General features: G+C 32.4%; 3 protein-coding genes across 4 annotated transcripts; 1 reads left to right on the top strand and 2 right to left on the bottom strand.

The window, feature by feature from the left end:
- Positions 1-3,495: 3,495 nt before the first annotated feature.
- Positions 3,496-9,071, top strand: LOC141288581 (putative fibroblast growth factor 1). Its single transcript, XM_073820744.1, has 3 exons — positions 3,496-3,858; positions 6,052-6,155; positions 6,230-9,071. Exons 1-3 carry the CDS (start codon positions 3,717-3,719, stop codon positions 6,425-6,427), a joined length of 444 nt encoding a protein of 147 aa, XP_073676845.1. The 5' UTR covers positions 3,496-3,716; the 3' UTR covers positions 6,428-9,071.
- A 2,400-nt stretch (positions 9,072-11,471) lies between these two features.
- Positions 11,472-18,356, bottom strand: LOC141288201 (NEDD4 family-interacting protein 1-like). The gene is made up of 8 exons (XM_073820305.1): positions 18,136-18,356; positions 16,005-16,092; positions 15,761-15,891; positions 15,590-15,677; positions 13,706-13,830; positions 13,391-13,457; positions 12,509-12,615; positions 11,472-12,360 (listed from the first exon to the last, which is right to left on the bottom strand). The coding sequence occupies exons 1-7, from the start codon at positions 18,163-18,165 to the stop codon at positions 12,509-12,511; spliced, it is 636 nt and encodes a 211-aa protein (XP_073676406.1). The 5' UTR covers positions 18,166-18,356; the 3' UTR covers positions 11,472-12,360.
- A 3,348-nt stretch (positions 18,357-21,704) lies between these two features.
- On the bottom strand, positions 21,705-25,936 carry LOC141288776 (glucosamine-6-phosphate deaminase 1-like). Of its 2 annotated transcripts, XM_073820946.1 has the most exons (7): positions 25,871-25,936; positions 25,302-25,439; positions 25,130-25,231; positions 24,866-25,048; positions 24,600-24,784; positions 22,059-22,233; positions 21,705-21,914 (listed from the first exon to the last, which is right to left on the bottom strand). In XM_073820946.1, exons 2-7 carry the CDS (start codon positions 25,423-25,425, stop codon positions 21,871-21,873), a joined length of 813 nt encoding a protein of 270 aa, XP_073677047.1. In that variant the 5' UTR covers positions 25,426-25,439; positions 25,871-25,936; the 3' UTR covers positions 21,705-21,870. The 2 variants fall into 2 exon arrangements, with proteins under 2 accessions (XP_073677047.1, XP_073677046.1); XM_073820945.1 differs by lacking the exon at positions 25,871-25,936 and having other exon boundaries at positions 25,302-25,515.
- Positions 25,937-26,900: the final 964 nt, after the last annotated feature.

The following is a 26,900-nucleotide window of genomic DNA, read 5'->3' as shown; positions in this document are numbered from 1 at the left end:
AAAGAGTACAAGAAGATGGGAGCAAAAATTAGGACAAAAACAAAAAAAACAAGCTGTAAATGTATGGATGTGGTAGTTTGAATGGGTACAGAGATAAGTTAAATCATTCGATTTCTGTGTTGTTTAGTGAAAAGATTTAACTATAGACATAACTGTACTAAATATTGAACAGGAAGCAATACGATATACAATAGTAGTGATATTATAATACAATGTTAAACAGCAATCGGGGCAGTAGATGTTAACTTCAGTATAATGGGACAGATCCAGGATACAATAACGGCAATGACAGATGATATCCTACTTTTTACGTGACTGAACAGATAACTAAGAGGAGCCCTAGTAGAAATATAATAATATAATGAAATCAGTAGTGGACACAGAGGTGGAAGCAGTGGGAGCATCGATGATTGTAATAGTAATAGTACACTAGTATGAAATAGACTAATTGGTAGAGTTATTGATAATTATTGCAAATGATGTCTCCCATCCCCTTTGGTCCAGCAGCCGCCCCATCCCTGCCAGCGAGCGCATCCAACACACCCATCGGACACACCCATCGGCACAGACCCCAACAACGTCCCCGATCCACCCCGTCCCTCCATCTTGCTTCTCACCCTGCCAGTGACTAGACCCCACTCCTATGCCAGTGAATGGCATTTTATATAATGGTCCACCACACCATGCACCTCCAGAACAGGCTCCCCCAGTCTGTGCGTGACCCGATGGGTGACCGCTCATTATTAGTACTGATTGTAACTGAGCCCTTGTTATGTTGCAAACTGGCCGTAGTCCTGGTGTTCATCAGTCAGCTCCCCAACCAAAGACACCGCATCCAGCACAGTTTCAATTTTGATTTCGTCAGACTCAGTAATATGGGGCAATGCTGGCAGAAGCAGCAATTGGGGGGATCAGGTTGCCTTAACCAAGACACAGATAGAGCCCATGCCGACAGGATGTGCCAATCAGACCCACCGACAGGGACAAAGCAGCTGCAACACCCAGAAAGCTTATATGCTATCTAAATTAATATAACACACATACAACCACTGCCTCCAACCCCGTTGACCATAATAATAATAATAATAATAATAATAATAATAACAACAGAAGTAGTATTAATATTAGTAGTAATATGCCAGATTCAAAAAAAACAAACAAACAAAAATTTCATTGTCATCAAAGTCAGTTATCATACAGCTATCATATAATTACAACATCATTGTTTGTATTTGTATATCATGAAATTAGTTTAAGGCATCAATTATAAATCTTGCGGCTTAATTGGGGCATCAGCTCATCAGCTAGTTTTATTCAATATTTAATGGTGAAAGCAGAGGGCTGAAGGTTGTATTAAATCTGAGTAACTGGTTTTGTGTTTTTGATGTATGTTGTTCTTGAATGATATGTTCCCTTAACAGATGTATCCATTGTGTAACTGAAATTTGGCATTTATTTTTCCAGTTAAGTAATATAGTTTTCTTGGCGATAGCTAGAGACATGAGTAAAGGAACTGGGTGTTTAAAAGCTGGGTTAATTTGAGAGGTGTCGCCGATGAGGCATAGTACTGGGAGCATTGGGATAATAGTTTTGAAGATTTCTGTTAATTTATTTGTGACATCTGTCCAGAATTGATTAACTGGTGGGCATAACCAAATTGCATGAAGATAGGTGTCTTGTGTATTTAAACTGCAGTTGGTGCATCTGTCAGAATTACTTAAGCCCATTTTAAACATCTTGTGTTGCGTAATGTGTGTTCTATGTACAACTTTATACTGAATTAATTGGATATTTGTATTTGTGCTAAAGATAAAAGTATTTCCGCAAACTGATTCCCAAAATTCCTTATCTGTGCTGATATTAAGGTCTTTTTCCCATTGTTCGACTGGTGCAGCAGTGTTTGTGTCTATAGATGATATTAAAGCATATAATTTCGAAAGCGACTTTGTAGTGTTACTGATTGTGCTAATACGTTTTAAAATTGGGGGAGGTTGTGCTATATCATTGATTCCTGTTGTGGTTTTAATAGAATTTTTAATTTGTAGATAGTAATAATAGTGTTCTTTTCCTAGATTAAATCTCTGCATTAATTCTGTAAATGTAATGAAGCTGTTACCCGGAAACAGATGATGTAAGTGTGTGATGCCTTTCTCCTTCCATTTATTATTGCTGAGTGGACTATGGTTGATAGTAAAATCTGGGTTATTCCATATGGGTGAATTGATATGTGGAGTGAGCACATGATTTGTCAGTGTATTAGTTTGCCACCAAGCAGTGAGAGTTGTTTTAATCATCGGGTTTGAAAATAGATTTTGTTTTTTAATTGTTTTAGTGAGTGATGGGAGGTCAGATATAGCAATGTCTTTACATTCTGCTTGTTCTAACTCTAGCCATGGGTTTTGGGTAGTGTCATGTCTTATCCATTTGCAAAGGTATTGTAGATGAGATGCTAAGTAATAATGTTGAAAGTTAGGTGCTGCTAAACCACCTTGAGCTTTATTTTTTTGTAACTTTTGTAAACTTATTTTAGGTTTCTTGTTTTTCAAGTAGAATTTGCTTATAGATTGATTTAATGAGGTGAACCATTTCTTAGTTGGCTGTACAGGTGTCATGGTAAATAAGTAAAGGACTTTTGGTAGTATACACATTTTAACTGTTGCAATGCGGCCTATAATGGAAAGTGGTAAGTTCATCCATCTAGTTAAGTCATCTTCTATCGTTTTTAGTAGTGAAATAAAATTAAGGTTAAATAAGTCAGATAGGTTCTGGGAGATTTTTATTCCTAAATATGTTATATTATTTATTGAGAAGGGCGTATTCTGTATACTAGTGTCATGTGAATTCATATTCAGTGGTAGAATTGTTGATTTGGTCCAGTTTATGAAATTTATTAATTTATTTGAATATTATTATATTTACTTATTTTTCAAATATGCAGCCAACTTGATTACAAAGATTATACAATATTAAGTCAAGTTGGTTGCATATTTTAAAAATTATATATAATTTACCTAAATATATAGTTACAATATATAGTCACATTTTTTTATTAGACTTACAGTATACAGTATATTAAGTCAAGTTGGTTGCAAATTAAAAAAAATTAAAACAATATAAAAATTTAAAATACACACACACACACACACACACACACACACTTAAATAAAAAATTATTATTTTTCAACTTGATAACCTGGCACTGTTAAAGCTTTTTACACGATTTGCAACTGGCCCTTATGACCAAATTGTAATAATGAAAAAAATATAAAATAAATATTTTTTAACAAGAATTATTTACCTAAACATTATTATAAAATGAAATTATTACATTTGGGGAATACAAACGTAAATTAGTATATAAATTATAAATAGAAGACATTAATTATAAATAAATTTTAATATATGAGTAATGCACTACATATTACATTTTTTGCGGTTTTCTAGGATGTCTTAATGACAAGTGTCTTGCTGAACAGCCTGTGTGCAGGTCTCTATTCCGGGTTATCAAATACAACCCCTGCAGCTTCAGCATTATCTCCCGTGTCTCAACTCTCCAGAGCTGCCTACCTAGACAGCATTTTAGCCCATCGTGTGCACGTTCCGAGTCAGCTGCGCTAAAAATGCCGTAGGTAAGCAGCTCGGCTAGATTGTGGGACACGGCCATTTTCTGTTTTCAAACAGAGCCTGTGCTCAGAATAGCGCATTGAATAGTAGGCATGACGGAGGCCGATCCTGCGGTGAAACTCTACCCGCCCGACTATAAGAAGCTGACGCGACTCTACTGTATGAATGGAGGATTTCACCTTCAGATCCTGGAGGACGGGACTGTGGCAGGAAAGCGAGAGGAAGACATCTACAGTGAGTTACGCCGCAGGCCATATGACTTTATGACAACGCGTTTCTCTGCAGCTGCTGCTGGATATGCTATAAGGAAAAAGTATTACAAAAATAATAAAGTAGGCAACATAGGGATGAATATGATTGAAAATGATTATATTGACATTATTTTCACAGACAATATTGTGCTTAGTGATGAAAAGCATCATTATTTTAATCTTAAAAACATCAAAGCATTGTGAATGATGAAACACGTTAAGGGTAAAGAACAAATACTGCAAAAAAAAAAAAAAAGTAATTCGCTATTCTATCTATGCATGCATAACACACTGTTTAATTGTTTTTTAAAACTCACCAAGCCTGCATTTTTTTAAATTCTGACATATTTTTTTACTATTTAAAATAATTTTTAATTTGAATATATTTTAAAATCTAAATTTCCTGTGATTTCAAAGCTGAATTTTTAGCATCAGTAGGCTACTCCAATCATCCGTCTGAAATCATTCTGATTTGCTGTTCAAAACATTATTATTTTAATAGTGATAAAGCATCATTTTAATCTTAAGAATATCAAAGCATTGCTCTTGATGAAACACGTTAAGGGTAAAGAATAAATACCGTTTAAAAAAATAGTAATTCGCTATTCTATTTATCTAAGCAAGCATTCATACATAACATATGCCTACTTCTAGTCAAAAGTTAAACAGTAAGATTTTTAGTGTTTTTTTTTTTTTTTTTTTTTTTTTTTTTTAAGTTTTCTGTTCACCAAGCTTGCATTTTTTTGGCCTAACGTACAGAAAAAGCAGTAAATTTCTGAAATATTTTTACCATTTAAAATAACTGTTTTCCATTTGAATATATTTTTAAATGTAATTTATTCCTGTGATTTCAAAGCTGATTTTTAGCATTGTTACTCCAATCATCCTTCAGAAATCATTCTGATTTGCTGTTCAAAAAACATTTATTATTATTGTAATGTTAAAAAGCTGAATTGAATTGATGAATAGAAAGTTTTATCAGAAATAGAAATCTTTTGTAACATTATGTCTTTATCATCACTTTTGATCGATTTAAAGCATCCTTGCTAAATAAAAGTATACACTTGATTCTAGTTGCTAGACCAAAATTGTTATTTTATTAGTGTGTATATATATATATATATATATATATATATATATATATATATATATATATATATATATATATATATGTGTGACCCTGGACCAAAAAACCAGTCTTAAGTCACTGGGGTATATTTGTAGCAATAGCCAAAAATACATTGTATGGGTCAAAATTATTGATTTTTCTTTTATGCCAAAAATCATTAGGAAATTAAGTAAAGATCATGTTCTATTAAGATTTTTTGTAAAATTCCTACTATAAATATATCAAAATATAATTTTCGATTAGTAATATGCATTGTTAAGAACTGAATTTGGAGAACTTTAAAGGTGATTTTCTCAGTATTTTGATTTTTTGCACCCTTAGATTCCAGATTTTCAAATAGATGTATCTCGGCCAAATATTGTCCTATCCTAACAAACCATACATCAATAGAAAGCTTATTTATTGAGCTTTCATGTGATGTATACATCTCAATTTTGTAAAATTTAACCTTAAGACTGGTTTTGTGGTCCAGGGTCACACACACACACATATATATATATATTTTTTACTATTTTTGCAGTGCTTTGGACCAAATACATGCATTGGTGAGCAGAAGATATTTCTTTAAAAAACATTAAAAACACACTGTCCAAAAACTTAAATAATTAGTTAACCCACTAACTTAAAATACTTTAGTTCAGTCAACATAAAATTATAAGTTACTTAATGTTAATGTAAGTGACAACTGGAATATTTTAATTGACTAAACTCTAATTTTTAAGTCAGCAGGGTAACAATTTTAAGTTGAAACAACTATTTTTTTTCCAGCATGTCTCTAATGTTCAATAGTATTACAGAGACTATTTTGCTAATTAATTTTAAATTAAAAATGATTTACACTGTTGTACTGCTTTAGTCAAAACTTAAATGTCAGCCCTGAAGATGTTTGTCCTTGATTTTCTGTTATCAATATTGGACACTGTTCTGGAATCTGGATTGTTCTGTATCATTTTCACTAATCCTCCCATGTTCACAACAGACTTATTTTCTCTCTCTCTGTGTGTGTGTGTGTGTGTGTGTGTGTGTGTGTGTGTGTGTGTTTTAAAGGCATACTGCGCATAAAAGCAACTAGTCCAGGAGTGGTGGTCATTGAAGGAGCAGAGACAGGACTTTACCTCTCTATGAACGAAGACGGCAAGCTGTATGCTTCTGTAAGTCAACAACTCATTCTGATGAACAAGGAAACATTAGTATCTGAACAACTGTTGTGTGCCTGTCTTTGCAGTCATTGGTAACAGATGAAAGTTATTTCTTGGAGAAGATGGAGGAAAACCACTACAACACGTATCAGTCGCAAAAGCACGGTGAGAGCTGGTACGTCGGGATAAAAAAGAACGGAAAAATGAAACGCGGCCCAAGAACGCACATTGGACAAAAGGCTATTTTCTTTCTGCCACGACAGGTGGATCAGACAAAGGACTGAGGCCTGAAACCTGACCCTATTTAATCACGCAGAACTGCTAACACTTTACTATAAGGTTCATTTGTTAACATGAGGTTCCTTTCAATATTAAAATCAAAAGAGGTGTCTTAAAGGGATAGTTCACCCAAAAATGAAAATGTGATGTTTATCTGCTTACCCCCAGGGCATCCGAGATGTAGGTGACTTTGTTTCCTCAGCAGAACACAAACAAAGATTTTTAACTCAAACCGGTGCAGTCTGTCAGCCATATAATGTCAGTGGATGGGCACCAGACCTTTAAAAGTAAACAAAAACATGCACAGACAAATCCAAATTACACCTTGCGACTCGTAGCGATACATTGATGTCCTACTGAACAGTATTTATATCATTTTTTACCTTTGATACACAGCCACATCCATCTGTCCTGAGCACGAGTTTAGCATCAGGCACGTTACATGTGCACGCGCTCTGGCGTAGAATACGCAAACGCTTATCCTGGATGAAGTCAATTTCAATATTCTTGTTTAAATTTTTTTTTTTTTTTTGACATATTAGAGTCAAATGTTTTCACAGAGGGAAATTTGAGTCTCTATTTTTGTCATTCCATAATTCAGAATAATTCAGCATTCAAACTTAGAACAGACAGAAAACTTTTTTTTACCATTTTTTGGGGAATAAAATGTAACATATCAACCAAATTATATATGAACAAATCCCTCTGTAAATACCTTCAGGATATGGACAGGATTAAAAAAAGTAAAGTATGTCGTGTAAGTGGAGATTTATGGCTCAGTGTAGGAGAAAAAGCTCATTTTGAGAAAACAACCTTTAAAAATATGGATTGTAATTTTTTTTTTGTAAAAAGTTTTTTTGTGAGAAGCGATCTGTCGCATGAATACAACACTCATTGTTTACACAGTGCACAGAGATTGTGGGTATAGCGGCTATTCAAAATGGTAATTACTTGCGCTTATCCTGATTGTTCAAACCGATTTAAAGCTAAAAGATTACGTTTGCTTGAGCAAACTCATCCGGGACTTTTCACTGATTTCCCCTTCCGGCGTTTGCGTATACTACACCAGAGCGCGTACATGTGTAACGATCCGGATGATAAACTCGTGCTGAGGACAAATGGATGTGACTGTGTATCAAAGGTAAAAAATGATATAAATACTGTTCAGTTTCTCGCAAAAACCGATCGTTTCGTGTCTTAGGACATCAATGTATCGTCACGAGCCGCAGGGTGTAATTTGGATTTGTCTGTGCATGTTTTTGTTTACTTTTAAAGGTCTGGTGCCCATCCACTCACATTATTTGGCTGGCAGACTGCACCGGTTTTCGTTAAAAATCTTTGTTTGTGTTCTGCCGAGGAAACAAAGTCACCTACATCTTGGATGCCCTGGGGGTAAGCAGATAAACATCACATTTTCATTTTTGGGTGAACTATCCCTTTAAGGCGAGACACTGCAGCTGAATAGGGTAACAAAATAACTAATAGTTATCACATTACTTACCAAGTTTGATAATTGCAAACATTTTTTGCATTACAAGTTTTCTAAAATGTTAGGTTTAAATATGCAAATGAGCCATTATTTAATTAAATATGCGCTAATTTGCATACATTTCTAGTACAAAAATCGAAACACTGGATGAGGTCAATTTCAATATTCTTGTTTAAAAAATTTTTTTTGACATATTAGAGTCAAATGTTTTCACAGAGGGAAATTTGAGTCTAATTTTGTCATTCCATAATTCAGAATAAACTTAGAACAGAGAAAACTTTTTTTTTTTTTTTTTACCATTTTTTAGGGAATAAAATGTACCAAATCAACCAAATTATATATGAACAAATCCCTCTGTAAATACCTTCAGGATATGGACAGGATTAAAAATGTAAAGTACGTCGTGTAAGTGGAGATTTATGGCTCAGTGTAGGAGAAAAAGCTAATTTTGAGAAAACAACCTTTCAAAATATGGATTGTAATTGAAATCTATTGACACAAATAGATCAAGTGCTATAAAACAAACACTTAAGAGTGTCTTTTGGTGTTTTTTTTCCGCTAGTCTGAAAAAACACTTTATGAAACACCAAAAAGCCTCAAAATCTCAAACTTGACAGGTGCGTGAAAAAACAGCGTTTTTGCCTGCAGTGTCTCCCCTTAATATTATTGTTCATGGACCTAAACTAACATGAAATTAACAATAGTTACATTTTTATTATCTAAGGTTAACAAATATAAATACTGTATTGCTCACTGTTAATGCATCCAATGTTAACTAATGGGACATTATTGTAAAGTGTTAATGAATCACCAAATAATCCACTGTCGAATCATAGGATTGCTCTACTAACTACACAGCATCCAAATATACAGTATATGCAGACTAACGAAAGTTTACTAACCCAATGTCAAAATGTACTATTTAAATATGGACTGACAAAGAAATATAATATATAGAATAAATCTACTATAGTAACGATTTTTATTTTTAAATAGCAAATCTCTGACACTTCAAGTTGTTTTTTCTTATGAATATATAATAATGTGTCTGATTGTACGTTTAGTTTTCTTGTCATGAACACAGAAATATGAACATTATTGTGCCACGTCATTGTACCTTGCTGGATCATGTTACACACAATAAATATCACTGACCTGTACTGCGTTTAGTCACTGAAATTATGCATTTATGTCAAGTTATAATAACTGCAAATTATTGAATGTGACCCTAGTCCACAAAGCCAGTCTTAAGTAGCAGAGACATATTTGCAGCAATAGCTAAAAATACATTGTACAGGTCAAATTCATCAATTTTTCTTTTATGCCAAAAATCATTAGAATATTAAATAAAGATCATGTTCCATGAAGATATTTTGTAAATTTACAACCATAAATGTCAAAACGTAATTTTTGATTAGTAATATGCATTGCTAAGAACTTCATTTGGACAATTTTAAAGGTGATTTTTTTTAATCAATATTTAGATTTTTTTTTTTTTTTTTTGCACCCTCAGATTACAGATTTTTAAATATTGTCCAATCCTAACATACAATCAATAAAAAAATCTTATTTATTCAGCTTTCAGATGATGGATAAATCTAAATGTCAAAGACCCTTATGACTGGTTTTCTACAATTTTCAAAGAGGGTAAGATTGCTATAATTAAGACAATGTAAAACACCATACCAAGAAATCATATTTAATCTTAATTGTCTACCAATTAATAAAGTTTAGATCCTTCAACTTCAAAAAAAGAGGATCTAAAGCTACAAAAAAAAAAAAAAAAAAAAAAACACTTAAAAATGTGTGATACAAAAACTTAAATAAAAAAAAAAGTAAACATTTTTTTTTTTCTTGGAAAGAAATTAATACTTTTTTGGCAAGGATGCATTAAATTTATCAAAATGCTTTTCTTTTAAACTTTGTATTAATCAAAAGATGTTTGAGGAGCAAATCGACATACTAAAATGATTTCTGAAGGATATTGGGTAACGATGCTGAAATTCCAGCTTTGCAAATAAATATATTTTGAAATAAATGACAATAAAAAACTTATTTTGAATTGAAAATATATATGAGCTAAGTTAGTGCATTAATTTGTCTGAATGTGTTATGTAGCCACTAGAGTGCAGTTATATGCCCCTAAAATAAAATCTAAAGGTGCAAAAAGGTCTTACTTAAGGTCTTATTTATTAGGAAGAGTTAAGCAATCAAACAGAAGTGAGTGCAAATATGAAACTCATTTTATCCAATAGTTCAATAAACAAAAAGTTAATACTGTGCTAAATTTTAGACACTTTGTTGTCAATAAATAGTTAATATTGTCTGTTTTTTCCTCAATTTCACATAAAAAAAAGCAAAGCTGTTTTCTTTCCGGTTTTTGAATGAATCAAGTGAACCAATGATCGCTACTGAATGAATCATCCACATGAACAAATCAGCTGAATGACTTTTAGTTTTATATTGTGAAATGTAATTTATTTCTGTGATTTCAAAGCTGAATTTTCAGCGTCATTACTCCAGTCTTCAGTGTCACATGATCCTTCAGAAATCATTCTAATATTCTGATTTGCTCAAATCTTTTGAAAATCTTTGATTTATTAGAAGTTCAAAAGAAAAACATTAACCAATTTAAAGCATCCCACCCCCAAAAGTACCATTTTAATTAAATTTATATATATATTTAAATATTCATTAAAACACATAAAACTCATTTATGCAATTTTTAATAAAAATATTCTGCTAACACTACAATAAGATGTCTTTCGTAAACATCAGTTAATGCATTAACTAATACATGTATTACTCTTTAATAATCTTTCTTAATATTAGTTAAAAATACAGTTGTTCATTTTAGTTCACATTGCATTAACAAATAACTTGTGACTTTAATAATGCATTAGTAAACGCTGAAATGAACATTAAGATTAATAAATGCCATAAAAGTATCATTCTTAGTTCATGTTAACTAATGAACCTTTTTGTGAAGTGTTACCAATATTTATTTCTAAAGCTACTTTGGATGCTTTTCTCATCTAAAACAATAATGAATTTAAATGTTTATTTTGGGGCTACTTTTGCAGACAAAATTGATGCAGGTAATTCATTACCTGATACTTCATGTAATTAATTAAAATTAGGGCTGTCAAATGATTAATCGTGATTAATCACATCCAAAATAAGTTTGTTTTTACATAATATATATAATATAAAATATAAATACATACACGTACATATATTATAATAATAGCTGTCTATATATATTTATTTCTATATATAAACTCTTTATAGTTACATATAACATTTTGCATCACATATATATACACATTCAACTGTGTGTATTTTTATATACATAATTAATTTACACAGTACTCACACATATATTATGTAAAAACAAACTTTTATTAATCATTCGACAGCCCTTATTATCTTTTTAAATCATAAATAGTAAGTAGTAATTTCACTGTAGTTTTGATTAAATAGAAGCAGCATTGGTGAAATTGAGACTTTAAAAAAGTAATGTTAGTGTATATTACCAACAAATAAATGCACAAGTGATCTGTGGTGTTGCCATAGATGTTACATTTATTAAAATTATTTGATAAGTGTAAAACATACAAATCACAAACAACACATGGTGAAGCACTATCCCATGCTGAAGTCTTCAACAAAAATAAAACGAAAATAAAATCGATGAACCATCTACTGCTACATTTGGCGTCATAAAATATTCTGTTATTCACACTGATTGATTAAGCGCATTACATATTCAGGTGTGCTTTAATGCTGAATCATTTTGCTATCAGTCTAAGCTAACCTTTTACATAATAGGGAGTATTTTGGTCCGTTTTGTGACAGTAATTTAAAACAAGCTGATATTTTCTCGAATAAACTTTACCTTAATATGTTTTTGGCTTTACATGGACCTGGCAGACACTATTGTTATCTTGTTCTGCTTATATCTTCAAAGTGCATGTTTGTAATGTTTAATATCTCTCTTCTTGTTTACCGTATATACACATACTCTTTTTTTTTTCTAGTTCACAAAGTTCATTTACTAGATTTACTCACAAAGTAAAATTACAACTTTCCCACAAATCAAGAGAAAACCCACAGAAACAAACTGTGACGGGGAATTTAACAAAAACTGATTCTCAGATGGCGTCACCGCTAACTGGAGCGCATGCAAATGTAAGTAGCTTCTAAATGCATAATGAGTGTATACTGTACGCGTGAATTAAGCACTGATAAACGGTTGGAGGAGCTCGAATCCTTTAGTAAAAAATGCCAATGTGATTAATTGCAATTATGCAAACAACCAAGAAGTGCAAGGGGCGTCTGAAGCAGATGTGTTCTTTGCACTGCTGTTGTTGTTATGTCCTGAAGATTCAAAAAAGCTGAAGGCGGCTCGCCGTTTTGTTCATTTTGCAATTATCCTGAGAGTTTAATCTATTCACAAAATCAAAAGAGAGAAAACACTTGTCCACAATCATTTATATCACTTAAGGTAATCTTTTCATTTATTTTTTCTCCTAATGCAATGCACATCTATGCCATCTAAAAAAAAAAAAAAAGTTAATAATTTCTTATAAGTTACCTAATAGATAAAAAGAACTCGGGTTCGAGGAATGGTAGACATGGAATGATCTGCCATGTTGCGAACTCTGGAATAGTTGACGAATCCCCGGAAAAACAGCAGGAATCCTGGAACAATACAAATGATATGTTAGTTGTAATAATATTAATAAATAATGATTTAATAACTTAGAAAATCGTAATATTTAATACTTTTTGAATCATCAGAACAGATATGTAATGAAATGTAGCATTACATCACTTGCTCACCAATGGATCCTCTGCAGTGAATGGGTGCCGTCAGAATGAAAGCTGATACAAACATCACAATAATCCACAAGTGATCCAAACCATTTCAGTCCATCTATTGAAAGCAAATGCTGCTTGTTTGTAATAAATTCATCAACATTTTAACTTTAAACCATAACGCCAGTCCAAAACATGAGGCTATATTCAGTAACAAGACTTCTTCCAAAAAAAAAGTTGCTTGTTTTTCTCTCACTACCAAAATCCACCCGCATTTTTAAACTGTTTTTGCTTTTAACTAGTGCTTGATAGGTGCATATTTCTCTCCTGATTTAGAAAAGAAGACTTTTTCACTGCAAACAGACAGCTTTTCACTTCACAAGATGTTAACCGATGGACTGGAGTCTTGTGGATCACTTGTGGATTACTCTGATGTTTTTTTAATCAGCTGTTTGGACTCTCATTCTGACGGCACCCATTCACTGCAGAGGTTCAGTTGGTGAGCGAGCGATGTAATGATACATTTCTCCAAATAAGATGAAGAAACGTTCTCATCTACATGCAAATATTCTTTTTTAACAATTTCTTTAATAATCATTTTTAATGAACGATCATAAAGAAAAACATTTATTAAACTAAATCGCTAATTTACACTCACCTACGACCAGGAAAACCCACCACAGCCAGTACTGGCCATCAAAATATCCAGGGAAGTAGGTTGAAAACTGTTTAATCACAGAAAGAAAAGGGTGAGTGGTGTTCATCCTCTAAAAAAAAAATACTAACAAAGCATAATAGAAAACCAACTGCTTTAAATATTAATCCATTGCCATAACATCCTATGTGACACAGTTGAAGTCAAAAGTTTACATGCCCAATGATCCCTGTTATTTTGTTAAAACACTTAACATTTTGCAGATTCTGAAAGGGGGATGTAAACTTTTGACCTCAACTGTATATTAGCCTGTCATACCCTGACAATCAGGACCCATTTGACCAGGGACAGTCCAAACCCAGAGATGGCCCCATAGCGTCCAGCCGCAGACGTGGTCAGACAGAAGGACAGGAAGAAGCCAATCCAGTTAAAGAGGAACGCCACTGATGACACAAAGAAATAAAAAGTTATTAATATATCTGCTGCACTTTTATCTAGCTGTCAGTTAGGGTTGTGCGATATTGACACAAAATGATATCTAGATGATGATAACTAAACAATGTTTTGCATAGCGTGTTCTTGTGCTGATATTTGGGGTGATTTAGGCCTGTCATGAATAATATAATATGACACTAAAACCACCAGGAGGTGGCAGCAAGTCCCTGTCTTAACGAGTGAGTCATTGAATCATTCATTCAAACGATTCATTCAAAATTCATTTAGAAATGAAGCAAGTGACCATTGAATCACTGACTCAAATGATTTGCTCAAACTAAACTAAACACTGCAGTGTTTCTCTGAGATGCACAAATGTTCTGCTCCAGCTTTTATTGGTAAAAGACAAAAATTGTGTCTAAAATGTAACTTGCACAAAATATTAGGGCTGGGTATTGTGACCAATTCGGCGATTCGATTCTTATTTTTATGGTTTCGATTCGATTCGATATCGATTAGCTATCAATATTTCATTTAAAATGTTAAGTTTTGCAGACATGGGATCCATATTTTGATATAAATGCTGGTAACTGAAACTCTCCTACTTAAGTTTATTACTGAAATGCACATCTACATTAATAATAGGGTGCACACAGTTGTTTATTTTAAACAACTTTTATTTTAAATGAACACTGTAACAAGAAGTCATAAATATGTGCATCCATTGTACACCATGTAAACAAACTGCAAAATGCACATTACTGTAAAACAAATTAAAAGACAGTAACAGTTCTTAACTACAGCCTAATCATTTTTGATCACCAGATTTTTCTGCAAAAAAAGCAGCTGATGGTGACACCTTCAGGAGGAGTGGTGAATGTTCATATCCTCTTACGTGAAGCACGTGCATTAAGAATCGATTCGGGGATTTCCCGAATCGATATCAATGCGTTAAACTGAAGATCGATTAAAATCTGAGAATCGATATTTTTTACCCAGTCCTACAAAATATTAGCTACTTCTTTGTTGAACTGTTATATAAAATTAATATCACATTTGCGTTCTAATGTGCTGATATTTAGGAAAACAGCTGTTGCTTGTGTGATATTACTTTATTATATGAATAAAAAATAAAAAACCCATACAGGGATTTTTTTGTATTCATAACTTGAATTATAGGGGCATTTTGTTTCATCTTGCAATGACAGTGACATACTCAATCTCAGCTCATATGCGACCCTGGAGCACAAAACCAGTCTTAAGTCGCTGGGGTATATTTGTAGCAATAGCCAAAAATACATTGCATGGGTCAAAATTATTGATTTTTCTTTTATGCCAAAAACCATTAGGAAATTAAGTAAAGATCATGTTCCATTAAGATTTTTTGTAAAATTCCTACTATAAATATATCAAAATGTAATTTTTGATTAGTAATATGCATTGTTAAGAACTTAATTTGGACAACTTTAAAGGTGATTTTCTCAGTATTTTGATTTTTTTGCACCCTCAGATTCCAGATTTTCAAATAGATCGGCCAAAATATTGTCCTATCCTAACAAACCATACATCAAAGAAAGCTTATTTATTGAGATGTACATCTCACATCTCATGTTTTGTAAAAGTTAACCTTATGACTGGTTTTTTGGTCCAGGGTCACATATATCATTAAAAAAAAAAACAATCTACGATATTATCGCAGATGATAAATATTGCACACCTATACTATTAACAACAGCTGTTTGCATTCCAAGTATTGTGCACTCTTACTGAAAAATGTGAGCATGAAAATTCCATCGTTCCCAACACGCAGCTGATCCGTATCGTCAAAGCTGTCTCTGGCAATGAAGTCCTCATCCTGTATAAAAGAACCAAGTACATACATGTCAAAAGAGTTCATAATTTAGAGTAATTACCTCTAAAACAATCCCAAACACTCACCCTGTCAGTGACTAGAGGAACCGTGGCCTCTACTTTGTTCCTCTCAGCCTCGTCGTAGGACGGCAGTGACGTGGCCACATTGTATGAGGGGGGTTTGGGGTAAACCTCATCCTCTTTGTACTCAAAGAAAGCTACAGCAAACATGTCAGACATAGTAAAGCGGTTAGGCGTAATGACAGATGCATAGGTTATTTCTGGCCTGCTGTGGTTAATGTGCAGATCCGCATTCATACACTTGCGTTACCTGCGTTACTCGCCGCGATGCTGCTGTACGGTGGAGGTGCATCAGCGGTTTGTTGAAGCACCTCCGCTGAATCCTCCTCGTTATTCAACTACACCACAAAAAAAAAAAAAGAAAAAAAAAAAAAAAAAAAAAGCTGCTGATGCATCGGAAAGGATATCATATTGCAACAGTAGAATGTTTATTATGAGATTAATGTACTGTTAATACAGAACAAACATTAAAATAATGAAATATATGCAGTATAAATCGATATATACACTACCAGTCCTACGTTTTTGAACAGTAAGATTTTTAATGTTTTTAAAGAAGTGTCTTCTGCTCACCAAGCCTGCATTTATTTGATCCAAAGTACAGCAAGAGCAGTACAATTTTGAAATATTATTACTATTTAAAATAACTGTTTTTTTATTTGAATATCTGTTAAAATGTAATTTACGCCTGTGATCAAAGCTGAATTTTCAGCATCATTACTCCAGTCTTCAGTGTCACATGATCCAGTCACATGATTTGCTGCTCTTCAAGAAACATTTATGATTATTACTACTACTATCAATACTTAGAACAGTTAATGACATTTTTCAGGATTCTTTGATTAATAGAAAGATACAGAGATCAGCTTTTATCTGAAACTTTTGTAACATTATAGTAGCTTGGAAGAAATGATAGAAATTAATACATTTATTTAGCAAGGATGCTTTAAGAGTGACGAAAAAGACATTTATAATGTTACAAAAGATTTCTATTTCAAATAAACGCTGTTTTTCTGAACTTTTGATTCATCAAAGAAACCTGAAAAAATATACTCAGCTGTTTTCAACATCATAATAATAATCATAATAAATGTTTTGAGCAGTTTAGAATGATTTCTGAATGATAATGAAGCTTTAAAATCACCGAAATAAATTGCATATTAAAATATATATTATTTATAGTAAATTCTGCACAGTGAAAAAAATAAATGTGTAAAATATTACTACAATTTAAAACACTGCTTTCTATTTGAATGTATATTATTAAGTGTAATTTATTCCTGTGATCAAATCTGAATTATCAGCATTATTACTCCAGTCTTCAGTGTCACATGATCCTTCAGAAATCATTCTAATATGCTTATTTGCTGTTCAAATAACATCTAATTATTATTATTATTAATATTTAGTTGAGCACATTTTTTCAGGATTTTTTTAAATAGAAATTACAGAAATTAAAACATTTATTTAGCAAGGACACTTTAAAATGATCAAAGTGATGATAAAGACATTTATAATGTTACTTTCTATTCATCAAAGAAACCTGAAAAAATATATACTTAGCTGTTTTCAACATAACAATAATAAATGTTTTTTAAGCAGCAAATCAGAAAATTTGAACGATTTCTGAAGGATCATGTGACTGGAACAATGCTAAAAAGTCAGCTTTGAAATCAATTAATAAATTACAATTTAAAACATTCAAATAGAAAACAATTATTTTAAATACTAAAAATATTTTACGATTTTACTGTACATTAGATCAAATAAATCCAGGCTTGGTGAGCAGAAGAGACTTTAAACAATCTAGTAACGTTAGTATACACACACACAAAGTCAAATTACGCATTTGATAGTCTCGATGTGGTTCCAAATGAGCCCTTTATGTAATATATAAGTATTATATGTTAAATATTAAACTAATCTAAACGTTATCAAGGTTTCGTACGTGATTTAGATGATCACTCCCAAAGCTAAATAGGTTCACCTCTATCTTAAAGTACGATAATGAACTTTAACACGATTTTAATATGAGATCGGATATCACCGCAAACAACTCTTGATCAGAATGATAACCTAAGATACTGATTAAGTTATTTACACTAAAGTACAAACTATATTGTGTTCATATTATACAATTAATCATCGTGAGCTCTTCGTTTTTCCGGTTTGTTGTCACTGCTAACAGAAGGCCGCAGCGGCTAACAAGCTAATTAATCCATTTGACGTTATCCTCTCTCTTCTCAAAAGTCAAAACATTACAGTTTAGAGTCTTATAAACTATTACTAAAACCTCATCCACTCGATATATGTTGATAAAACCATCAATCTTACAGAAAAACAACTCGCTTAAAGAACCAAACCAAATGTCTGTTTGTTACCTGCTGATATCCACTCCGCTGATCTGTCATTCTTCCGCGTCGATCTGTTCGCTTAAACACTCATACAGCAGTTATGATCACTAGTTTAACCCAAGTTTGAACTAATTTAATATCACAAACTTATTGTCACTTAATGAAAATATTCTCGTACGAAGTCAGATTGACAGTACTAGGCTAATCTATAGCCCAAACAATGGCGACTGCTCATGCTCAGTCGGTTTCTGTGTCAGGCTCTGCGGTTCTGTCTCAAAACCTAGTGTGCAGCCTATCTAGACAACATTTCAACCGTTATAGACGCTCAGTTTAGCTGTCTATTTAGGCAGCTCACTAGGGTTTGAACACAGCCCAGGGGTGTATTTATGTCAGTGCAAAGATTGTTGTTATGCAACCCATTTAAAGAGTTTCCATTAGTGACTCTGCTAAACTTTTAAACTAAAAGTACCTTTGAACTTTTTACTTTCATTTGTCTTTACAAAGCCTAGAGAGAGTAGTTGTCTGCAGTATTCAGTCCAAGTACAGTAATAAACACTCTAAGTCTGTTAAGGGCTGTAATATTTGATTCCGGAGGGCACGTCTTATTTCCAACTAAGTTACTTTCACTCAGTCATGTATGAACTTGATTACTCTGAACTGCCTATTTTGTCCACTGAAATGTTTTTATGTCAGCCACATGATAGGAAACGCCTTTAGTCACAGTTCAAAAACAAACAATATGGTAAATTCTTGTAGCTTACAGTTGAATATGTCAGTGTTGTCATTGATAACTAAAACAAAGACTATTTAAACATGCTTTCATGAACTGAAATAATGCTTAAATAAAATAAAATCTAAATATTAGATGAAAATTTAAAACGTGTTTAAATGTTGTCTTAGTACAGATGCATTGCTGCCGCACACTTATAATTTTTTCCACTCAATTATTATGTCGTAATAATGAGATGTTGTGCTGTTTTAACAAAATCTTTTCTCGTAATAACTACGTTTTCTCGTTAAAATGGCATCTTGTAAAATTGATTTATGTCGTTAAAACGTCAATCGTCTCGGTAAAACAACATCTTTTCTCGTAACAACGAACTGTTTTTTTCATTAAAGCATCTTTTCTCGTAAAAACGAGATGTTATGTCATTAAAACAACAATTATCTTGGTAAAACGACACCCTTTCACATAATAATGAGATGTTTTCTCATAAAAACTAGATGTTTTCTTGTTTAAACGACAACTGCTCTTGTAAAAATGAGGTGTTATGTTGTTAAAACAACATCTTTGCTCGTAAAAACGAGATATGTCATTAAAACAACAATTATCTCTGTAAAATTACAAATTTTCACTGCATAAAATGCTTTTCTTACTTGGATTTTTTTCTTGTTTCCAGCCAAAATATCTGAAAATTCTTGAATCAAGATGGACTTTCTAGACAAGTAAAAATTATTTTCTTATTTTCAGAAAAAACAAGCCAAAATTAAGTGATTTTTTGCTTAGAGCGAGCAAAATAATCTGCCAATGGGGTAAGAAAGAAATCGTATTTCAAACAGAAAACAAGATTATTTTTCTTACCCCATTGACAGATTATTTTGCCTGTTTCAAGCAAAAACACACTTAATTTTGACTTGTTTTTTTCTGAAAACAAGACAATAATATTTATTCGTCTAGAAAATCCTTCTTGATTTAAGAATTTTTAGATATTTTGGCTGGAAACAAGACAAAAGAAAAGCATTTTTTTTGCAGTGTTCTTGTAATAATTAGATGTTTTCTTGTTAAAACGACAACTTTTCTCGTAAAAAATAAGATGTTATGTTGTTAAAATAACAATTATCTTGGTGAAACGACAACTTGTCTTGATGTCGTTAAAACGACAATTATCTCCGTAAAATGACATCTTTTCTTGTAATAATGAGATGTTCTTGTTAAAACAACATCTTTTTTCGTAAAAACTAGGTATGTCATGTTGTTAAAACGACAATAATCTTGGTAAAATGGCACATTTTCTTGCAATAACTATTTGTTTTCTTGTTAATACAACAACTTTTCTTGTAAAAATTAGATGTTATGTCATTAAAACAACAATTGTCATAGTCTTTTCTAGTAATAATTAGATATTTTCTCTTTAAAAAGACATCTTTTCTCGTAATAATGAGATGTTTTCTCATTAAAACATCTTTTCTCATAAAAATGTTATGAAATGAATGTTGTATGTTGTATCTTAGTATAACGACAAATTTCCTTTTAAAAACTAGTATATTTTCTTGTTAAAAAGACAACTGTTCTTGTAAAAACAAGATGTTTTTTAATTAAAACAACATTTTTGTTTGTTGTTGTTGTTAAAATGACAACTATCTTGGTAAAATAACACATTTTCTTGTAATAACTAACGTTTTCTTGTTAAAATGACAACATTTCTTCTAAAAATGAGATGTTATGTCATTAAAATGCCATTTATCTCTGCAAAAAAAAAAAAAACATTTTCTCGTAAAAAACGAGATGTTATGTTGTTGAAACAATTATCTTGGTAAAACAACATCTTTTCTCATGATAAGATGTTTTTCCGTTAAAACAACATTTTTTTGTAAAAACTAGATGTTATGTAGTTAAAAATAATTATCTTGGTGAAATTAAAAATGGTCTTGTAGTAAATAATGTTTTCTTGTTAAAACAACAACTTTTCTAAAAATGAGATATGTTGTTAAAATGACAATTACATCTGTAAAACAACATCTTTTCTCATAATAATGAGATGTTGTCTTGATAAAATGACATCTTTTCTTGTAAAAAGGAGATGTTATGTCTATAAAATGGCAATTATCTCGGTAAAACGACATCGTTTCTTGTAAAAACAAAATGTTATGTCGTTAAAACAATTATCTAGTCAAAATGACATCTTGTAATAATGAGATGTCTTGTTAAAATGGCATATTGTCTTGTAAAAATGAGATGTTATGTCATTAAAACAACATCTTTTCTCTTAACAACGAGATGTTTTTTTTCGTTACAACATCTTTTTCACAAAAACAAGATATGGCGTTAAAACAACAATTATCTGGGTAAAACGACAAATTTTCTTGTAAAAACTAGATGTTTTCTTGTTAAAACGACAACTTTTCTTGTAAAAATGAAGGTGTTATGTTGTTAAAACAACAATTATCTCAGTAAAACGGCATCTTTCCTTGTAATAACTAGATGTTTTCTTGATAAAACATTTTTTCTTGTAAAAACAAGGTGTTATGTCATTAAAACGGCATAATAATCTTGGTAAAACTACACCTTTTCTCGTAATAACTAGACGGTTTCTTGATAAAACAACATCTTTTCTTGTAAAAACCAGATGTTATGTCTTTAAAACAACATAATTATCTGACTATAACTATTATGGAAAAAATAATGTGTGTGGTAGCAATGCGTCACCCCACCTTGGCAACTAACTGAAATAAAATGTAATTTTAATGAATTATTGAAACTAAAATAAAGGTGAAATAAAGGTATATAAATACTGAAATATAAATCTATCAATAGGTAAATAATTATAAATACTGAAATACCATATCATCAATCCAAAGATTACTATTTACAGTACTAAGTCTATTTATTTATCAATTTGTGATTTATTTGGTCACATTTAAAGAACATTTAAAAGTTTAATACAAGACAAAAGGCATATAAAAACAACAGAAAACAGAGGAGTGCAATTCAGGTAAAAACACAACCACAAATCTGTTGTGTGTCCATTCTTCCAATCAGTATCAGTCTATAGGCTCCACCATCTTGTTGTGCACATCCATAATGCCTGAAAAAACAAACAAAATAAAAACATTAACACTAACTGATGTCATTTTCTTTCATGCACAATATTCCTGTATTCACTTTATTCACTATATTATAGAGAGACAAAGATCAACAAACCATGCAAACGAGAGAGAGTCCGCGTTACCTTTGAAGTACTTGACCGTTTTGACCCTCAGCTCGTGTGTGGCGTCTTCATCGCACACAAACACAGCCTGCGGGTGCTGCTGGAATGCTGACACCGTCCACATGTGGTTCACTCCCTCTTCGATGGCTTTATAGAGTGCGAACGCTTTATGAGAGCCAGTGATAAGGATCATGACCTGAAAATGTCATATAATCATGTTAGCGTTCGTTGTATTGTTTCAGATCAGATCAGATTTCATAAAAAAAATTACAAAGGTTGAGGTCAAAAGTTTACATACACCTTGCAGAATCTGTAAAATGTTAACTATTTTACCAAAATAAGAGGGATCATACAAAATGCATGTTATTGTTTATTTAGTACTGACCTGAATCAGATATATTTCACATTATAGATGTTTAAATATAGTTTACGAGAGAAAATAATAGGGAAACTTATAAAAATGAACATTTCTGAGGTTTTTCAGCATTTTTGTGTATTTGACCGCTTTCCAACAATGACTGTATGATTTTAAGATCCATCTTTTCACACTGAGGACAACCGAGGGACTCATTTCTCATTTAAACTACATCTTTTCTCGTAAAAACGAGATGTTATGTTGGTAAAACTACAATTATCTTGTTAAAATAACACATTTTCTTGTGACAACTAGATGTTTTCTTGTAAAAATGAGATGTTATGTCGTTAAAACAACATCTTTTTACGTAAAAACAAGGTATGTCATGTTGTTAAAACGACAATAATGGTAAAATGACAAATTTTCTTGTAATAACAACTTTTCTAGTAAAAATTAGATGTTATGTCATTAAAACAACAATTATCTTGGTAAAAATGACATCTTTTCTCGTAATAAGGAGATGTTGTCTTGTTAAAATGTGTAAAAATTAGATGTCGTTAAAATGACAATTATCTTGGTTAAACATATTTTCTTGTAATAATGAGATGTTTTCTCGTTAACACATCTTTTCTTGTAAAAATCAGATGTTATGTTGGTAAAACTACAATTATCTTGTTAAAATAACACATTTTCTTGTGACAACTAGATGTTTTCTTGTAAAAACGAGATGTTATGTCGTTAAAACAACATCTTTTTACGTAAAAACAGGGTATGTCATGTTGTTAAAACGACAATAATGGTAAAATGACAAATTCTCTTGTAAAAATTAGATGTTATGTCATTAAAACAACAATTATATTGGTAAAAATGACATCTTTTCTCGTAATAAGGAGATGTTGTCTTGTTAAAATGTGTAAAAATTAGATGTCGTTAAAATGACAAACATCTTTTCCTGTAATAATGAGATGTTTTCTCGTTAACACATCTTTTCTCGTAAAAATTAGATGTTATGTTGTTAAAACAACAATTATCTTAGTAAAATGACAAATTTCAATGTAACAACTAGAATGTTTTCTTGTTCTTGGACTCATATGCAACAATTACAGAAGGTTCAAACACTCCAGAAAGAAAGAAAAAACATGCATTAAGTGCCGGGGGTGAAAACTTTTGAACAGAAAAAAATATTGGTGCATTTTTCTTATTTTGTCTGAATATTATATATTTATTTCATTTAGTACTGCCCTTCAGAAGTTACAGAAAATAGTAACATGTTGGCTTTATAGAGTGCGAACGCTTTATGAGAGCCAGTGATAAGGATCATGACCTGAAAATGTCATATAGTCATGTTAGCGTTCGTTGTATTGTTTCAGATCAGATCAGATTTCATAAAAAAATACCTAGAACCTAGAAGACAAAATAAGTTTAAATTTACCCTGAACTTAAAAAAAGTAAAAAAAAAAAACGGCTCTTAATGCATTGTGTTTCCGTCTGAAGCATCAGTGAGTGTTTGAACCTTCTGTAATAGTTGCATATGAGTCCCTCAGTTGTCCTCAGTGTGAAAAGATGGATCTCAAAATCACACAGTCATTGTTGGAAAGGCTTCAAATACACAAAAATGCTGGAAAACCAAAGAATTTGTGGGACCTGAAGGATTTTTTCTGAAGAACAGCAGGCAGTTTAACTGTTCAGGACAAACAAGGGACTCAAGAACAACTATCACTAAAAGTGGATCATTCAGGTAACAACACAGCATTACGAATTAAGTGTATGTAAACTTTTAAACTGGGTTATTTTTTATCAATTCAACTATATATATAAGTGTCTTTATGTGAAATATCTTATTCAGGTCAGTACTAAATAAACAATAACATGCATCTTTTTTTGAAAAATAACTAACATTTCTATGTAAACTTTTGACCTCAACTGTAATAATATAACATTTCAAATGCATTTTTATTTATCTGTTTTTAAGTATCAGTTAATTTACTTATTGTTACCATACATGCACTGTGTTACGCATTTTTGACGCAAAGACGTGTTTATCTTACAATAAATGTTTGAAGTCAGAAATGTCTGTGGCTAGAAAAATGTGTAATTAGTTTAGCAATAAAGCCATAGAGTCATCTTACAGGAGTGGGAGAAGGATGACATTTATAGATGTAATTATAATACAGCACATAAAGACTGTGAAACATGAATATTCGTACCTCTCGAGCATCCATCACAGTGCCAACTCCAACCGTCAGAGCCATGGTGGGGACTTTAGAGAGATCGCCATCAAAAAACCGTGCGTTAGCTAGAATCGTGTCCATTGCCAGGGTCTTAACACGGGTTCGGGACACCAGACTGGATCCAGGCTCATTGAACGCAATGTGGCCATCAGGTCCAATACCTGCAACACGATTACAAATACAGGAAGGCAGTGTTGTTTAATGGTGGCATTCACGGGTCAAAGTATAATCGACTGTCTTACCGCCAACAAAAAGTTCGATTCCTCCAGCAGCTTTGATTTTGGATTCAAAGTCCTGACACTCCTTTTCTAAATTGGACGCATTGCCGTTTAGGATGTGTGCATTTTCTGCTCGGATGTCGATGTGCTTGAAAAAGTTGTTCCACATGAACGAATGGTAGCTTTCAGGATGGTCCCTAGGAAGTCCTGTAAAAACAAAGTGATCAACTAAATATATGACAGGCAATTCAACCCTTGATCCCCAAGCATAAACGAGCGCTCACATACCTACATACTCATCCATATTAAACGTTTTCACGTACTGAAAAGATACTTCTCCCTTCTTGTGATACTCTATGAGTTTCTTGTAGCATCCAAGTGGGGTGCCTCCTGTAAAACACAGGAAATATTAATAATATAAACATTTTAAATGAACATATTAGGTTTTTTATGATTTTACCTGTTGGAAGACCCAGAGTGAAGTATCGGTCAGGTCCGGGGTTAAACTTCTTGATCCTGTTCCTGATGTATTTGGCAGTCCATTCGCTGACCTGGTCATAGTCATCAAGTATGATGAGCTTCATGGCTGTATCTGTGTCTGAGAGAAGCCTACAGGTAAATCGACCTGGAGTGTGTTTGTGTGTGTTACAGTCCTGCCTTCCCCAGACTTTACCCCTTATAGATTAAAGCGGAAGTACAGCTATAACTAACTACACTTCAGTGATATCCACAAGTGCACAGTGCACAAGCGCGCTCCCGTTATAAAACGACTGTGCACTGTAAACAAGCGACAGATCATTGAAAGCTGTTTTGTCGCGTCGCAACGTTGTTTATAGGTCACTACACTTTTATTTAGACACCAATACGCACTTTCTCTCAGCAAGTTAATAAACTAACTATAATCGGTTGCTCGGAGTTACAAAAATATTTATAAACACATGATTAGAAATTTGTGATGACACTGGAATTGATAATAAAATATATTAAGACACATAAAGAGCCTGTCATATTGAGCTGATAAACACTTACCAGATCATATGTTTGTGAGTAACTCTTCCAGCACCGCAGAGTAGAGCAGCTGAGAGGAACACAATCATGTGATCGAGAGGAAATGTTGCACGTTTCAGGATTTGTGTGTAAAACACATTGCGTCAGCAAAAAAGGGTTTAGAATCAACTTTGGACATTTTGGCAAGAGTTATACACTTTAAAATCGCTTAATATTTTATAAAATGCCTTGCAAAAGTATTCACATTTTGTTTTGTTGCAGCATTATGTTAAACTGCTTTAAATTAGTTTTGCCCCACATCAATTTACACTCCATACACCATAATAATGACAAAGCATGAACCAGATTTGCAAATTTTACAAATTTATTAAAAATAAAACAATGAAATAAGTACATTGCATAAGTATTCATACCCTTAACTCAGTAGGCCCTACATAGTTTTTTTTTGGGTCTGATGTGACAAGCTTTGCACATCTGCATTTGGTAATTATCTGCCATTCTTTGCCTCACCTTTTCACCTCTCCATCTCTGTCAGCTTGGATGGGGGCTGGCAGACATTTTCTAGAGTCCTAGTTGTTCCAATCGTCTTCCATTATGGATAATGCTTCTGTGAACCTTCAATGCAGCAGATTTTTTCTGAACTCTTCCCTAGATCATTGCCTTAATGCAAGTCTGTCACTGAGCTCTACAGGTTTTTGCTCTGATATGCATTTTCAGCTGTTAGACCATTTCGGAGAGGTGTGTGCCTTTCTAAATCAGACTCATTCAAATGAATTTGCCACAGTTTAACTCCACTCAAAGTGCAGTAACATCTAGAAGCAATATGAATGCTCCTGAGCTAAATTTCGAGTGTCCCAGAAAAGGGTATGAATACTTATGCAACGGGATCTTTTCAGTTTTTTATTTCTAATAAATTTGCACAAATGTTAAAAACCTATTTTTAACTAAACCTGACAAATATTGTAACATTTCATTTTACATTCACCTGTTTAAGCCTATGCGCTATAGTTAACTAGCTTTATGTATTCAGAAATCAATAGATGAAGCAAAG

This window comes from Garra rufa, chromosome 16, assembly GCF_049309525.1.
Source record: "Garra rufa chromosome 16, GarRuf1.0, whole genome shotgun sequence".
Taxonomy (NCBI): Eukaryota; Metazoa; Chordata; class Actinopteri; order Cypriniformes; family Cyprinidae; genus Garra; species Garra rufa.
The sequence above is the reverse complement of the archived record's forward strand: the minus strand, read 5'-3'. Positions and strand labels throughout refer to the sequence as shown.

Bases quoted from the DNA above. Each gene is read 5' to 3' on its own strand.
- LOC141288581 (XM_073820744.1), top strand. From the start codon at position 3,717: ATGACGGAGGCCGATCCTGCGGTGAAACTCTACCCGCCCGACTATAAG. The intron at 3,859-6,051 runs GTGAGTTACGCC...TGTGTTTTAAAG, and splicing joins GCGAGAGGAAGACATCTACA to GCATACTGCGCATAAAAGCA. The intron at 6,156-6,229 runs GTAAGTCAACAA...CTGTCTTTGCAG, and splicing joins ACGGCAAGCTGTATGCTTCT to TCATTGGTAACAGATGAAAG.
- LOC141288201 (XM_073820305.1), bottom strand. From the start codon at position 18,165: ATGACAGATCAGCGGAGTGGATATCAGCAG. The intron at 15,678-15,760 runs GTGAGTGTTTGG...TCTTTTATACAG, and splicing joins TTCCTCTAGTCACTGACAGG to GATGAGGACTTCATTGCCAG. The intron at 12,616-13,390 runs GTGAGTGTAAAT...GTATTGTTCCAG, and splicing joins GTGGGTTTTCCTGGTCGTAG to GATTCCTGCTGTTTTTCCGG.
- LOC141288776 (XM_073820946.1), bottom strand. From the start codon at position 25,425: ATGAAGCTCATCATACTTGATGACTATGACCAGGTCAGCGAATGGACT. The intron at 25,232-25,301 runs GTAAAATCATAA...TGTGTTTTACAG, and splicing joins CACTCTGGGTCTTCCAACAG to GAGGCACCCCACTTGGATGC. The intron at 25,049-25,129 runs GTATGTGAGCGC...TTGTTTTTACAG, and splicing joins TAATATGGATGAGTATGTAG to GACTTCCTAGGGACCATCCT.